General features: G+C 43.5%; 1 protein-coding gene across 1 annotated transcript in view; it reads right to left on the bottom strand.

Moving 5' to 3' along the window:
* ITGA7 (integrin subunit alpha 7) overlaps positions 1-17,346 on the bottom strand; it is a 76,051-nt gene extending 58,705 nt beyond the window's left edge. The window contains exon 1 of the mRNA XM_056856805.1: positions 17,177-17,346. Within this exon, the coding sequence (XP_056712783.1) occupies positions 17,177-17,346 (170 nt within the window). The remainder of the gene's footprint in view (positions 1-17,176) is intronic.
* Between the last annotated feature and the right edge of the window lie 286 nt (positions 17,347-17,632).

Here is a 17,632-nt window from a genome sequence, read left to right as displayed (position 1 = left end):
AATTTTTAAATATTTACAGAAATACAAATACTCCCTAATTTGTTTGCAAGAGACCCATATAGCAACAAAACACAAAAAATACCTGGATAGGCAAATGCTTGGACAAGCATTTGTTGCATCGGCTAAAACAAAAACAAAGGGAGTTGTGATATATGCTCATTCTAGCCTTAGTCCCGAACTACTGTACAAAGACAATGAAGGGAGAATTGTGATTATCAAGACCAAAATATTGGGGCAAAAGACGATTGTAGTAGGAATATATGCACCTAACGAAGGAAAAGCTAAATTTTATGGACAACTCCATGAATTGATTTCTCAGTATGCAAATGATCAGATTCTTTTGATGGGCGACTTCAATGGTGTTACTCTCCCAATCTTGGATAAAAAATCAAAAGCAAAAGACGAAAACGAAGGATGCTTACCTAAAACCTTCTTCACCATGGCTTCAGAATTGGAAATACAAGACATCTGGAGAACAATGAATACAACGGCTAAAGAATATACTTTTTATTCAGCGAGACACGACTCACACTCCAGAATAGACATGATATGGGCTAGTAAATCTATTTTCACGCAACTACGTAAAATCCAAATTGTACCAAGAACTTTTTCTGATCATAATCCAGTTACATTTGAATGGAACAATAAACAAGCATTTAGATGGCGATTAAATGATAAACTTTTAAAGGATAACAAGATTCAAAAAGAACTACAGGACTTAATTAAAGACTTTTTTGAAATTAACCTTAATGGGGAAACTTCGCTGAATACAGTTTGGGATGCATTTAAAGCTGTTCTAAGAGGATTTATGATACAGAAACACACGGCCTGGAAGAAAACTCAACTACAATTTACTAATAATATACTCTGGGATTTACAAAATTTGGAGCAAAAACTGGCTATGGCTTTACATGAAGAGGAGAAAAATGACATTCAAATGAAGATTTCTGTATCTAAACACCAACTAAATTTGATATTAATGGAGGAAATGAACAAAAATTTAAAATCTGCTAAACAAAAATACTTTGAACATGCTAATAAACCTGGAAAATTTTTGGTGACCCAACTGAAAGATTCATTTCAAAAGAAGATTGTAACAAAAATTCAATCCGCTAAAGGACCAGTTTATACAACTACGGATATACAAAAAGAATTTGTTTCATTCTATACTAAGTTATATCAGAAAGAAAATATCTCAAAAAAGAAAATAGACAAGTTTTTAAATTCAATACAGATGAATGTCCTTTCAAAGCCCCAACAAGAATGGATAGATGCACCAATTACAAAGGACGAAATACAAGAAGCAATAATGAAACAAAAAACGGACAAGACACCAGGACCAGATGGAATTACTGCATTATTTTATAAAACATTTAGTGACAATTTAGTGAACTTTTTTGTATTACTTTGTAACACAATTTTGGATAAGGGAGCATCCCCAGAGACTTGGTCACATGCATTTATATCGTTGATACCTAAGGAAGGAAGGGATCCAGAAAAAACTTCAAATTATAGACCTATCTCGCTGTTAAATGTGGATTATAAGATTTATGCTTCGGTCTTATCGAATAGGATAAAGCATTTTATTAAGGACCTTATACATGAAGACCAAGCAGGTTTTGTTCCAGGAAGGCAAATTAAAGATAATATAAGAGTTTTATTAGATTCTTTGGAATATTATGACCAGAATATTCAACAAACGGCAGCCTTTGTATTTTTGGATGCTGAGAAAGCCTTTGATATGGTCTCCTGGGACTTTATGAAAAAGATATTGGAAAAATTAAATTTTGGAGACCGTTTCTTGAGAGGTATATCGGGCATATATACATCCCAACAGGCAAAAATTCTGGTGAATGAATCGATGTCTGACAATTGCGCAATCAAGAAAGGAACCAGACAAGGATGTCCTCTGTCTCCATTATTATTTTTGTTGGTGTTGGAATCATTATGTTGTAAGCTAAGGACTATGGAGGACATTCGCGGATTAAAAATTAAAAAACATGAATTCAAATTGAGAGCATTCGCGGATGACCTTCTGTTAATCTTGGAGAGCCCAACACAATCAATGAAGATATTGTTGGAAACTTTGGACGATTTTGGAAATGTATCGGGATTTAAAGTTAACCAAGAAAAAACAAAGACAATATTTAAGAATTTATCAGAAATAGAACAACAGGAATTTATATCATACACAGGTTGGGAGAAGGCTAATAAGATCAAATATTTGGGAATCTGGATCTCTGCAAAGAATAAAGACTTGATAACCAATAACTATCTTAAACTATGGGACAAAATAAAAACTGATATGATCATTTGGTCAAATAAAAAATTGTCACTTTTGGGACGTATATCAACAGTCCAAATGAACATTTTACCAAGGATGCTTTTCTTGTTCCAAAATCTGCCTATAATATCACATATTAAATACTTTGATACCTGGAGGAAAGACGTATTAAATTTCATCTGGCAAGGGAAAAAACCGAGGATTGCTTATAAACATCTGGTGGACTCTAAAGTTAGAGGAGGTTTAGCACTACCTAACTTTCAACTTTATGCTGAAGCGGCCGCTTTAGTATGGCTAAAGGACTGGATGAACTTATCCAATTCGCGTTTGTTAGATCTTGAAGGTTTTAACAATATAAGTGGATGGCATGGCTATTTATGGTATGGTAAAATTAAGATACAAGCATCATTTCGTAACCATATAATCAAGTCCTCCTTATTTCATATATGGATGAGATATAAACATATTTTTGAACCAGTAACACCGATGTGGATATCACCTCAAAAAATGTTGACACTACGCCCACTTAGATTGGACAAATTTATCACCTACCAAGAGTTAATTAAATGGGAAGGAAAGAAAAGCTCACTAAAAGACTTTCAGTTACTTAAAGACGATTTACAATGGCTTCAATATCATCAAATTAAATCAGTATTTACACAAGATATGAAGAATGGATTCTCTAAAGAAAAATCGCCTTTTCATAGGATGCTACTAGATAATAATACTCAACTGATTTCTAAAATGTATAATCTTCTTTTAACAATTTATTGTGAGCAGGAAATAATGAAACCAACAATGATTAATTGGGCTCAAACTGTGGGACATGATATTGCCCTAAACAAATGGGAAAGACTATGGGCGAAAGACCTGAAAGGAATAAATGCGCAGTCAATTCGAGAAAATATCTATAAAATGATGTATAGATGGCATTTAACGCCTAAGAAGATTGCAAAGATCTACAAAGTGACATCCCCTAAATGTTGGAAATGTAATAAAGAAGTTGGTTCTTTTTATCATATGTGGTGGACTTGTGACAAAGCTAAGGACTTTTGGGATATGATTTATAATGAATTAAGACTAATAGTACAAAAAAATATACCCAAAACACCAGAAATGATGCTATTAAGTATGATACCTGATGATTTGTTAAAACACAGGATTTTTTTGATTTATGCGACTACAGCTGCAAGACTGCTTTATGCAGCAAAATGGAAAGGGGCAGACACTCCTGGGAAAAAAGACTGGACTATGAAAATGTTTGAACTGGTGGAAATGGCAAAACTTACAGCTATTTCAAATCAAAAAGACAATGTTCAATTTATGGAGGAATGGGAGGCTTGGATGAAATATTGTGAATATGAACTAGGACTGGGGAAAATAGAAAAGTACCTTTTAATCTGATCTAGATGACATTGTTAACATAAAGAAACGTAATCAATTATATTGACAGTATAATGTGATTGAAATCTAATTGAGATATAAGAATAATTAAGATCAGACCATATCACGATGGGATAGAATACTTTATTAAGAGGCGGACGGAGGTGATGGGGAAGTCAATAAATTTTCCTTTATTTTTTATTTTTATTTAGCACTTAAACAATTATAACATTATCTATGATTTAGTTTTTAATACTACGTATATTGTTGTTTGTTAACATGGAAAATTTATATTATAAAAACCAATAAAATTTTCACAAAAAAAAAAACAATAGGGCAAAAACGCATGGGAGGTTTTGCCTTGGATTTGCCGCTCTCTAGATGCACATTTTCCCCAACTGAATTCTCAAAACTCTGCATGGGGGCTTATTTTTGAGTTTTGGGAATTTGGCTGGGGAAAATGTGCATTTAGAGTGGCAAATCCAAGGCAAAACCTCCCATGCGTTTTCGCCCAAGTATTCTTACAAGCAGGCTTACATTTCCCCTAGTTTAGCAAAATGGCCAACTGTTGGCAAAGGAAGCGCAAAGCTACAGATCCAAAATACATGATACTAGTGACAAGAGTTGGGACACTGGTGCTCGCACCAACTGCTTGTCATATGCAGGAATGGTGTAACTCACTTTGAAAGCATTGTGTTGTTCCGCACAGCTTCAAATACTGCAAGGGGGGGGCTGCTGCAGGCTTCCCTTCCACACCATTTCCAACAGTAAATGTGGTGCGTGAGGGAAGCCTGAAGCCCGCCCCTGCACAGCATTTGGAGCAACCTGGAACAACACAAAGGTCATTTTTTCACAGAGGTTTGCTGCGGTTTCACTGTTGTTTTGCCACACTGCTAATTTTTGATTTTTCATGGCTCATTTTTCATGAGCACAAAATTCGCTTCATCCCCGCAGCATCTCAAACCTGTGTTGGTGCGATCTTTGAGTTTGCTCCGCCCTTTCTGTTGCAAAGTTCCATGAAGAACTCCCTGGATTTGTATCTATTCTCCCCGCCCATGCAGGCAAATTTCTCCTCCCTCCCTGTGACTCGCCACGCACGTGAATGGTGATTGGACAAGGGGAGTTTTGTGCTCCGACAAGTATCGCAGGCCACCATTCCACCTCCGCAGAAGTCTTCCGTCCGGAGATGTGCAAGTTTTGTCTTCATAGGAGTGCCGGGTGGCGCATAGCTGCTTCAGATCGCGCTCTTTGTTCTTCGGAGAGCGAGTGCCGCGGCTTTGCTAACCTAAGCGAGCCCAGGCATTCATTCTTGCGGGGGAGGGGTCTGTTTAGGGGATCGCGCGCCGGGGGACAGCCTCCCTCCGAGGCAGGACGGATCGGCATGCTGCGAAGGGAAGGGAGAGTGTTTGGCCATTTATGCATGGGAGGTTTTGCCTTGGGTTTGCCACACTTTAGATGCACATTTCCCCATCCAAATTCTCAAAACTCTGCTTTGGGGATTACTGTTGAGTTTTGTGAATTCGGTTGGGGAAATGTGCATCCTGAGAGGGGCAAATCCAAGGCAAAACTCCCTCCCGTCACCCTTCTGAAGAGGGGCGGTCAGTCTGCTCTGGGTCTCCCTCCTCTCCACCCACCCCCCATGCATCCTGTGCATCCCCAACCTGGTAAAAGAATAGACAAAGGAACTATGGAAATCTTGGAAAAGGGGAAGAGCAATGTGTGCGGATCAGCATGCTGCGAAGGGAAGGGAGAGTGTTTGGCCGTTTATGCATCATGGGAGGTTTTGCCTTGGGTTTGCCACTCTTTAGATGCACATTTCCCCATTCAAATTCTCTACTCTGCTTTGGGGGTGTATTGCTGAGGTTTGAGAATTCAGATGGGGAAAATGTGCATCCTAAGAGTGGCAAATCCAAGGCAAAACTCCCTCCCTTCACCCTTCTGAAAAGGGGCGGCCAGTCTGCTCTGGGTCTCCCTCCTCTCTCTCCCAATGTAGTGGGGCCGGATTGGGGCACATTTCCCCATCCAAATGCTCAAAACTCTGCTTTGGGGGCTTACTGTTGAGTTTAGAGAATTCAGATGGGGAAAATGTGCATCCAGAGAGCATCCAGAGAGTGGCAAATCCAAGGCAAAACTCCCCATACATTTGGTTGCATGAAAGTGGAGACGAGCGGTTTGGTCTCCTGAGAGCTCGCCACCAAGGCTGCCAGCCCTCTTGTATGGAAGTTCCTGGCACTGGATGGCCAGAGCTCTATGGGGGGGGGGGCACAACGATGACCGTCTGTCAAAGTCTGGGAAAGGGGGGAGCGTGGCCAAGTACGGGGGTGGGGGGAAACGGGGAGCATGGTAAATAGAAAAATTATATAAGGAAACCAGAAGGACTGGTGCTTTTTTTTGCGCTAGGGCCGTGTCCACAGAAGTGAACCGTACAAGGTAATCCGCTGGGCAGAGTTGGGGAGGAGTTGGGGGCAGGCATAAACAATGAGCTTGTCGGAAGTGGAGGGCTCCAGCAAAGAGGACAGACCAAACATGGAATACTGCGTGCTTTGTTCCCATGAAAAACCAAAACTACTTCGGGATTGACGGGGTGATTCTTTTCATGGGAAAAGAAATTTTTAATCGTTTTTTTTGCTCCACGGCAAGAGAGCAGCAAAATTGTCCGTGAAAAGTGGGCCAAAGTTTTCAAGATGAGTTACAAAATCCTACGAGTGGTGGCGATAAGGTTGCCAGGTCCCTCTTCGCCATCGGCGGGAGGTTTTGGGGGCGGAGCCTGATGAGGGCAGGGTTTAGGGAGGGGTGGGGCTTCAATGCCATAGAGTCCAATTGCCAAAGCGGCCATTTTCTCCAGGTGAATGGATCTCTGTCGGCTGGAGATCAGTTGTAATAGCAGGAGATCTCCAGCTAGTATCTAGAGGTTGGCCACCTAGGTGGTGAGTTGGGTCAGTCACCTATGTCCCGACTCATGCCACGTGTATCATGTATTCTGATGCCTGTCTCCAGTGCTTATATATATGCTTGGCCTTGGCTTTCACCAGGGACTACACTTCCAAGTTTCACAAAACCAGAGCAGGAGTTTTGTAGCGGTCCAAGCGTCCACCAACCTTTCTAAGAGCAGGTGAACCAGAAGAATAATAATTGGTTTTTATATGCTGACTTCCTCTGCCACTTAAGGGAGAATAAAACTGGCTTACAATCACCTTTCCTTCCCCTCCCCACAACAGACACCTTGTGAGGTAGGTTGGGCTGAGAGGGTGTGACTCCCCCAAGGTCACCCATCTGGCTTCATGTGTAGGAGTGGGGAAACAAAGCCAGTTCACCAGATTAGCGTCTGCCGCTCATGTGGAGGAGTGGGGAATCAAATCCAGTTCTCCAGATCAGACCCCACCGCTCCAAACCACCACTTTTAACCACGCTGGCTCTCCACCGAGTATAACATGAATTGCAAGCCAGTAGATTTCCTGGTTCAGTTCTGCCACAAATTCACTGGGTGAATTAAGGTAAGCCATTGTCTCTCAGGTCCAGCTGACTACACTAATGTCACAAGCGATGGGATAATGTTGACTAATGTCAATGTCAATTGTCAAGTGTTTTAGGCACTTAGGAAACTACACAAGTTGAGTTACACAAAATTTTACAGGGGATCACAATTTCACCTCCCCTGATGTCCCTTTAGGGACAACTCCTTTTCCCAGGGGTCGGGATATCAATTGGGTTCCTGGAGTAAACACCATCACAGCACAATTACCCCTGTTCTCTCAGTCCTTTTGATGGCAAAGAGTTATTTCCCAAAAGCATGAAGGAAGCACGTTTGCGCAACCCTCGGCTGGGCAGTATGGGGGAGCTTGGGAGGCGGCAAGAGCACATTCCAACTTCCTGTACAAAGACTGGAGGCTGCATACACATACTACGATAAGCTGAAATTCAGCAATGTACAATCAGGAACAAACACAGCTTGATGCTCTGTTCTTGCATTTCAGTCCTTCGTTCCTCGCTTCATGCATAGAACTTGATTTCCTGGTTTGACCAAGCTCCAATTTGCCATGACATCCAAATGCAAACTGGAGTTTGCTTACTGCCCCAAACCAGGATTCTAAGCCTCTGTTTAATCCTAGTCTAGAATCCCAAATTGTGTGTAGTGAAACACGCAGGATATTGGAGCTTGATCTACATTTCCTGACTTGAACTAAGTTCTATGTACAAAGAGGGGAGGTGGGAGGAGCAAGGGCAGCACATGAACACGGCACCAGGCTGGCAAGTCTCAGTTTAATTGTAGCTTGCTGTGACATCTGAACACAGATGGAGTCTTTTCTAAATGAGCAATCTTGACCTATTCTCATTAGGTACAATGAATATCTGTAGGGTTGCTAGCCTCCAGGTTGTAGCTGGAGATCTCCTGCTATTACAACTGATCTCCAGGCGACAGAGATCAGTTCCCCTGGAGAAAATTGGCAATTGGACTCTATGGCAGTGAAGCCCCTCCCCTCTCCAAACCACGCCCTCCTCGGGCTCCACCCCAAAAATCTCCAGGTATTTCCCAACCTGGAGCTGGCAACCCTAGACAGACATCAGCTTCAGAAAGAGATCGTGGCTTTTTCAGTAATGGTGCTTCGCTTATGGAATGCCCTTCCCTTTGAGGCTTGCATGGCACCTATGTGGCTTTCTTCTAGCACAAGGCCAAACTGTTTCTGTTCACCTGGGTTTAAATTAAGGAGTTGATTTTTTAATACCACTTGAGTCTGGAAACAGTTATTTTAAGTCATAACTGGTCTGTTTTTATGCTGGGCTGCATCCAGTCAGGTTTTTAATGCTAGATTTTAATTAATGACTTTTTTAAAAAAATTGTCTTTTTATTTTGTAAGCAACACTGCCCTGACCTGGATGGCCCAGACTAGCCCAGTCTTGTCAGATCTTGGAAGCTAAGCAGGGTTGGCCCTGGTTAATATTTGGATGGGACACCACCAAGGAAGTCCCAGGTCGCAATGCAGAGGCAGGCAATGGCAAACCACCTCTGAATGTCTCTTGCCTTGAAAACCCTACAGTGGGATGCCATAAGTCAGCTGCAACTTGACAGCACTTTCCACCACCACCACCAAGCAACCTTGGGCAGGTTCCTGGAGAGGCAGAATATTTTTTTCCTAAATAAGAAAAGAAATAATCTATGATTACTATGGCATGTTGAAATTTTTATTAGCAGGATAAGAAATAAATATGGCTGTGAATTCGGAGATAGTTTGGGCATTAGGCAGACTTGAGAATTAGGTCAGGATGGTAAATGTATCTTAACCAATGCTTGCCATATTCCAGTCTACTGCTGAACCCTGTTCTATTTGCTTACTTAACTACTTCATTTATCACCTGCCTTTCTCATTGAGACTCAATATTAAAAGTGTCCGCCTTTACAATTCCATTTTATTACATCCCAACTGCCTTCTGTCCCCTTTCAGTTCAGGCTCTTCCCAATCTGGAATACTGTGGGCCGGCTCCCCACAGTAGATGGGCAATGGTCCCCAAACAGATACGGGAACAGAGAGATAATAGACATGCTAGCAGGTTACCAGAGGAAGGCACTGGCAAACCACCTCTGTTAGTCTCTTGCCATGAAAACCCCAAAAAGGGGTCGCCATAAATCGGCTGCGATTTGACGGCACTTTACACACACACACAGCAGGTTACCAGTATCACTTTTTGGCAGTCTGATCTGCTTGAGCATTCAGTATAGCAAGGTTTTTACAAATCTTGATGTGCTAAACGCGTTAAAGAGCAAGGCCATGGTTCAGACCTGCTGGGAAGCCACTTCCTGCGAAAACAAAACCTTCTCCAAATCCTGTTCTTGCATAGTCTAGCTGTGGTTACTCACTGGGGGGGGTGCACTCTCCATGTGCTCAGAGACACTCTCTTCCATAATCATTGCTTAATATCTGCCAAAGCTGGCATTCTATACAAGTTTCAGGGCCCAGGCCAAGCTCAAATCAAACATTGGTCAGTGGCCCATAGATACCATAACAATTAAGTAGTAGATAACCCATAAGCACATGTTCTCACCAGGGTGCCAGATAAAATCAGAAAAGTACTCTGTCCTCTTGGGTAATCAACAAGCTTCACCAACCTAGAGAATCAGTTGAGAACTCTTTTTTATGAACCCAACGCCAATCACGTGGGAGATTCTCCACTCTCCCAAGCAGCTGAAGAAGAAGGGGAAAAAAGAACCAAGCCTATATAAGAGGAATGGTGGATACCAAAGGCAAACCTTCCAGCCCCATCGGTGCCCTCCTATAGAAGGTGCAAAGGACCATTTATTTATTTAGGCTAAACTGCTGTCTTGTCTTCTTTTGGTTGCACGGAAAGGCTCAGTAAATCCTCTCAAGGAAGAGGAATGCTAAGAATGTTTGATGGGGACTTTAAACAATGGAGAAAAATAATGCAATTTACACTCCCTTAAACACACACACACACCCAATGAAGCACAAGGGAGCACTCCAGATTCCAACCTCTTTGCTGGTATTCTTGCAGAAAAGGGGTGTGTGTTTGTGTGTGTACTGTCAAGTCGCAGCCGACTTATGGCAACCCCAGCAAAGGGCTTCCAAAACAAATGAGAAGCAGGGATGGTTTGCCAGTGCCATCCTCTGCAGAATCTTCCTTGCCGATCTCCTTCTCAGGTACCGACCCTGCTTAGCTTCAGAGATCTGACGGGATCATACAATCCCATGCTGCCTTCCCTCCCCTTGCAGAAAAGCAACAACAACAACAACAAAATTGATCCACCTTGTAAGAGCAAGTTAACAGCTTAGTAAGCAGCCCGAGCTTAAAAGTTTGGACTCAGGGTGGCAGAAGCAACACAAAAAGTGAAGGGGAAGCAACCCTTTTAAATGTTCTCTGCAGAGTGGCATTCAAGAGGAATAAACACTGTCCTCTGGTTTCCTTCTGTGCAGCATACCACTAAGACCTCTAATTAGAAAGAATCAGTGTTTGCAGTCTTTCACACACATTGCCTGGCAGGAATTTGCATTGATTGGCGTTGTACTGAGGAGATGCACAGCTGTGGGAATGATCTGGAGACAGCACAAGGTTTACACTACCAGAATCAGAGTCCAAGGCAGTCCTGCCAGGAAGCCAGCTAATATCATCCTGGAATCTCTGTGGGCACTCGCCTGACCCTGACAGCCAACCAGCAAAGAGCTCACGCATGGAGCCGGGAATACCAAAGGTGCCCTTTGCCCACATTCCTTCCTCTGCTGCCTGCTCAGCCTCTGAGTCACAACGAACAGGGCTGTGGGCACTGGTCAAGCATGGCGCCTTCTGTGAATCCATCGGGGGCCAACAGGTGTTTCTTTGGCCTACAAGAAAGTAATGTCGAAGGGCCAAATCAACTCTGCATTCCCATTTCTGTTCTCAGTGGCGTACTGTGTGCTCATGGCATCTGTGCCAGTGGCATTACATTGACCTAGGAGGCTGACAGCAAAACCATCTCTCCCTTGTGAATTCCAGCTGTGTCCCTGTATCTGCAGCATTTTAACCAAGCAGGCTTTACATTTCTCCACCCTGCTAGTTCTACAGGAGCACCATGCCGCCAACTGCTCTTTTGGCAACAGAAAGTAGCAGTACAACTGGAAGCTGCAAATGGTGGAGCAGGAAAATGGGAAGAGTTAAGAGCCACAGAGGCGTATGTAATGCAAAGAGAGTTCTGGGACTGGACATGGGAGGCAAGCTCAGCCACGGGCAAAGTCGGTATCATTAACAGAGAGAATGAATGAAAGAACTAAGTGTCCAGTATATTGGATAGTGCCCAAAAATGCTAGATAATAATGACAGGGATGCAGAGAAAGCAGCAGATGCCACACAGGCTGGGGGCAGGGGGGACAGAAAAATCCATTTAGGTTACCTAGATCTCTAGGGTTGGCAGTGCCTAGATGTACATATTCTCAACACCACCCTAAACCAATATGTGCTTGGTTTGGAAGGTGGGATTAGCTGCAGATTCTTCCTATGTCAGGATACCTGGGCTCAACCCAGAGAGGCAAGGGACCACAGACAGAAGAGGTGGTCAAAGGGTTCCAATAAAAATCTGAGGGCCAGAGGCAACAGGCACAGCCACGAGCAAGCAAGATCTGACGCCCAGGGAGGCAACAGATAGAGCAGGGTGAGCAAAACAGGAAGCTCAAGCTTACGGCTCAAACAAATGAGACAAAGATGACCCCTCCCAAGGGGAAGATGAAGGATTAAATCCTCTCTTCCTTCCTTGCATGGCCCCCAAGGCAAACTGAGGCTATATGAGCCTACTATTGGCCCTTCTGTCGAGTCCTTAGTCTAGGCGTGGTCTGCCCACAACTTGACAAGTTGTCCACACCAAAAAGACAGTATGAAAAGCAAGACTTCAAAGGTATTGTGATTGTTCCCTAGTATCATGTGCTGCTGATATCTAGTCAGATGATACCTGGAGCCTTTTGGTTCAAGGTGTATGTCACTAGGACCTGGCCAGTAGGAGGCCACCCATCTACCAGTAGAAGCCTGCACAGTGTTACCCAAGTGGGTGCAGGAAGCCATTTCCAGAGTTACTCAGGTCAGAACGAGGAGAGTTTTATAGTTTTCTGCGCATTTGCTATAGCATTTGTTACAACTGGACTTACTCCAGAACAACTACACCAGGCCAGCTGCATGTGGTCATGTGGGCACAGACTTGTAGAAATCATATCCTTGCTTTATCCCTTTCATCCAAGATTTCAAGTGCAGGTGGATCCATGCACTTTTACAACATTAGATCACTAGCTATGTGGGCACTAACAAAGCTGAAAGTTCCATTCACCACTACATGGCAGAAGACTGAGACTGGATGACTGTCTGCTCCCAACAAACGTTACAGTAAATAATAATTACATTTTATGTAGATAGGGTTATGCCCCCCTCCCCACCATTAACATTAACAACTACCACTAAAACCATATTAAAAGTTAGCTTTAAAGTGATGTTTAAAAAAGATGCATAGGGGTTTTATGTGTTTGTTCTATACCCGCAGGCTTTACTATGGGCCAGACCAATTTCCCCTTTCCAACTAGTCTATTGATTTCAGCTGCTTTTGAATAATTGAGAAGTGTGGGTGTTTTGCATCTCAGTCCTCTGTGAAGGGCCTGCAGCAGTGAAGATGTGTGGGATGGAGGAAGCTTCCCTAGTTCCTAGATGGGGGGGGATTCATTTCATCTCCTGGGAGGCTCACTGTGAAGTCCAGATTGGAGCACATGTGTGCATGTGTGAGGGGGCGGGGAAGGGAAGAGAGGGAAGGATTTAGGTGTCATTGCTCAAATGTCCCATTAGTGATTCTATGTGCAGTCAGTGACTCGAGGAGTGGTGCTATAAATATTCATCATGGCATCCATTAACTCTACGCAGTCCCTTTAAGCACAAGAATGCCCTTGGCGGGGAAGAGCTGAAAGGGAACTAAATGTGATCTTACCCCAGTAGGAAAATCTATATATGAAAGATTATACACACACACACAAATATATATGTAGTCGTGGCCCAATATCCTAATGTTGTGCAATAAAGTTTTACTGCTGATTACCACCGGAAGCGTACTCACCAGTATATGGTTCAAACTGTTCTAATAGTCGTTTGTGGATAAATCAGAAAATCCAATGGTAGAAGATCAGGAAGAACGGCATTTACATTTGAGAAGGCACTTTCTTCCACATGAATCCCTTCTTCAAGAACCACCACCCTCTAAGGAGGAATTGGTCACCACAAGAAGAAACAAGCAGGATCCACATAGAACGTCATCCCAAAGCTGTCAGGTCAAGTCCGTTCCAAAGGCTGTTGCGGAAGAACAGCAAAATAATCTCCTGACTTCCCTAAATCTGTCTGTGTCTACCTTAGGGATCATCAGAGGTAACAATGACTAAATGCATGGACCAGATCTGACCTCCAGAACTGTACCTGGTTTCTGGCATCCGAAAAAGATTTTAATTAGGGGTTGGTTTTATAAAGTTTGTGTGCAGTTTCACCCATAAGGAGAAGAAAAGAAAAGTGCTTCAAAGTTGTAAAGAAGACAGAAAAAGAAAATGTTACATCTCTGTATGGATTTTGTATACAATGCCCTGGTTTGGCCTGAATGTATGTACTCCAATACTGTGGAGCTGTTAATAATAGGAGGCACCAGCTTCATTATGCTGCCTAAAGAGTCACCTTGTACAGCTGAATACATTTCTGGCTCCTAGTCCACTGTCCAGAAAGGGTCCTCTGGGAATACAAACACTGGCTGCACCTGCTTGCAGTAAATCGCAAAATTTCATTTGTGACTGCACTTGCAGATTTCTCAGTGTTCTTGTAAGAGAAACAGTATCCTTACAGAACGATCCTGTGTCTGCAGGGGCAACATGGCATAAAAGAACCCAGCACAGCTTGCTACACCTGACCTTGTCTGCACTGTAGGATGGCACAGACTTGGTACTTCCCTTGCGCACTGGTCATACATCACTCTGCATGTGCAAGCACATCCTTTGAGAACTGTAACTCTACACAATCCTCCCCACTACAGGATAACCTCTTCCTTTCCTAATTTAGACATCTACCATGTATGGTCTGATGGCACATGATTAAACTCCAGTCAAAAAAATATTACTCATATCAGTCGCCTGCAAAGTGCTTTACAGCACATATTTGGTCTGCCTTCAAAGCACTATGTGCTGGGTTACCATTATTCCCATTTTTGAGGAAGAAAACTGAGGATCAAAGCCACTGAATGCATCCATGCTCAAGTTCTCTAAACCACTGGAGGACACTCTCGTGGCCCTCTCTTACATGCCCAGGGAAATGCCGATTGCCACTTTGGGGTCAGGAAGCAATTTTCCTCCAGGCCAGATTGCCCAGGGATCCTGGAGGGGTTTTTTAGGACATATTCTGGGCATGTAGTAGGCATCACTGGGGTGTGGGGGTGAGGTAGTTGTGAATCTCTTGATTTGTGCAGGGGGGTGGACTAGATGACCCTAGAGGTACCTTCCAACTCTATGATTCTATGACACTTGAATAATAGTATTATTTCCTTTCTCTGCTGGCCAGGATCATAAGATGCCCATGCACCAATAGTTTTGAGTAATTCCAGTAGAAACTGTAGGCGTTGACAGAAGAATCTGCCTAAAGGCACCATTACTCAAATTGTGGGATGGGCTGACTGATCCAATTCCTGACCTGCCACCCTTGGACCATTTCCCATCCTGTGTGCCCCCTGTGTGTCAATGTCTCAATGTGTGTATATTAAGGGCGTTCAAGTCGCTTCTGACTGATGGACATTGTATGAATTAATGACCTCCAAAACGTCCTATCCTTAACAGCCTTGCTCAGGTCTTGCAAAGTGAGGGCTGTGGCTTCCTTTATAGAGTCGATCCATCTCATGTTGGGTCTTCCTCTTTTCCTGCTGCCTTCAACTTTTCCTAGCTTTAGTGTCTTTTCCTGTGACTCTTGTCTTCTCATAATGTGACCAAAGTATGATAGCCTCAGTTTAGTGAGGCTCAGTACAGAGAGGGCCAGCTGGGCATAGTGGTTAAGAGTGGAAGACTCTAATCTGGAGAACTGGGTTTGATTCCCCACTCCTCCACATGAAGCCTGCTGGGTGACCTTGGGCTAGTCACAGTTCTCTCAGAACTCTCTCAGCCGCATCTACCTCACAAGGTGCCTGTTGTGGGGAGGGGAAGGGAAGGTGATTGTAAGCTGCTATGAGACTCCTTAAAGGTAGAGAAAAACAGGGTATAAAAACCAACTCCTCTTCCTCTTCTTCTTAGTCATCTTAGTTTCTAGGGAGAGTTCAGGCTTAATTTGATCTAGAACCCACTTATTTGTCTTTTTGGCAGTTCTTGGTATCTGTAAAACTCTCCTCCAACACCACATTTCCAAATGAATCAACTTTCTGGGGCCTTTTATAAATGACCCTGTGCAATCTAAGGTGTTATACGGAAACAATGTGGCTGAGCCAAGGGTGCTAGCAAGCATGACAACCAACCAACCAAGAAGTAAAGTCAGTGTTCTTAGGAGGGGCACTGGGAGAGGCAGGGGGCTCAGCGGGATTGGGTGGCCCACAATATTCCCACTGAGGAGGCCCAGGGGCTTGCTTGGGGGAGCATGCACACCAATTAGGAGCTTCCTATAAGGTATTCCTCTCTGAGCAGGGTGAGAGAGCATGCCGCTCCTAAAGCAAAACATCCCCCATGCGTGTGAGAACACTCACACTTAAGAGAGTCATCAGAATTCCTTCGCTCCTCCCAATTAAAGACAGATAATCTCACTCTAGCCATTTGGGACTACAGACCTCCTACTCAAGCTATCAGCCAAGCCTTCCAAATGCATTTGCAAAACCACCATAATGAGAGGTCAATATCCCCAGGACCTGGCCTTTTCTGTCCTACTCATCTGCCACACAGCAGTTTCTCTTTTTTTTAAATGATGCGTCTCTCCTACACAAGGCAGAACAAAGAGAGAACACCACCAAGCAGCAACTTTGCATTGTACCCTGGAGATGACAAAAGAATTAGAGGGTGATGCTACATTTCTTCTCCTGGAAGCAAAGATTATAATCCATCCTAGCTCTGTGGCAACCAGTGGCTGGCTATGAATTCATCCCAGGAAAACTGAGACCCCCGCCCACAAATCCAACCATGATTGACATGTACTTGCCCAATGCATCTGCATTCATATTTGGAAAGTAATCAGAATTTGACCCTTCCAGATGCAAAGGCAAAAACAAACAAACAAACAAAAACAGGATGCATTTGAGAAAATAACTCATATACATGAAACAATAAAATATACCAGCTAAATTATTAGTGAAATTCCTAGCTGTGGAAAGAGAACCTATATGGAAAAGGTAAACAGCCTCTTAGGACAATAGTTAGCAAGACCATAAATGCAAACTCTGGAAATACCATCAGCAGATCAAATATTACATTTCCTCTAGAGAAATATCATAAATATTTAGGGATGGGCAGTGGAGAATGCAGAGAGGGAGTTTGTGTGTCCACCTTTCCACCCTGCAAATAATGTTTTAAAAACATCATATGAATGGAATTTAAAACATAATAAACACCCACTGCTTGGTCAAAGGAAACAAAGTATTACCACCAGCAGCATCTTCCACCAGCCCTCATAACAGCTAAATCATGGCAGGGAAGCAGCGCCTTGTAAATAACTCAGCAGAAGCACTACCAGAGGAAATATTACTGATCAAACATTTCACATGTTCCAGTCCCAAAGGGAAACACACAACTGGCATATGTTTTAATGATAACAACCAGGGAATTAGGCAGAGGCTGTTGAATTCACAGACACGCTTTCAAAGCAAAACCAGAAGACAAAATCGCCTAGCAAAATTTACAATAATTCTTCTCAAGTTTGAATAGGTGTGGGGTGGGTGGGGGAAAGAAAGGCTTTAATACCTGACCGTTCTCATCTTACTGCATTCACAATCTTTACACATGTTGCTATATAAGGAGAAAAAATGAAAATAGGCACAGGCATGCAAAGCAGGGAACTCACCAGCTGAGAAGCTGCGGGCTGAGCTGCTGGTGCAAAGCCACCGAGAAGCCAAAAAAGCTGCCGTTGTCTCCGTACTTGAGGATGGTTTCGGTCACGTCTAAATTGAAGGCTATCCCCTCCAAAAGGTAGAGGCTGAGGCAGAAGAGGCAGGGGAAGAGAGCCTTGGGCATGCTTGGCGGCTTGTGGTGGGGCACAATGGTTGGTAATTGCTGCTGTTGACTATTCTCAGGCTTTCCCTCCTTTGGGTAGCTTCAGCCCGCTGCCTGGCTCTGCAGCACACCCTCTAGCTGTCTTTGCCGGCTGCTGCCCAAGCACTTTGGGACTGGAAATATTCTCAGGCACCCTCGCTTCACAGCTCTCTCCTCTCCCTCCCTCCCGCTCCCTTTTTCCATTCTGTCTTGCAGCTAGGAGGAGCACCGCTGCCATACGGCAAACACGCCTCCTTCCTTCAACATA

Source organism: Euleptes europaea, chromosome 1, assembly GCF_029931775.1.
Source record: "Euleptes europaea isolate rEulEur1 chromosome 1, rEulEur1.hap1, whole genome shotgun sequence".
Taxonomy (NCBI): Eukaryota; Metazoa; Chordata; class Lepidosauria; order Squamata; family Sphaerodactylidae; genus Euleptes; species Euleptes europaea.
Note: the sequence above shows the minus strand (reverse complement) of the source record. Positions and strands in the feature narration are given on the sequence as shown.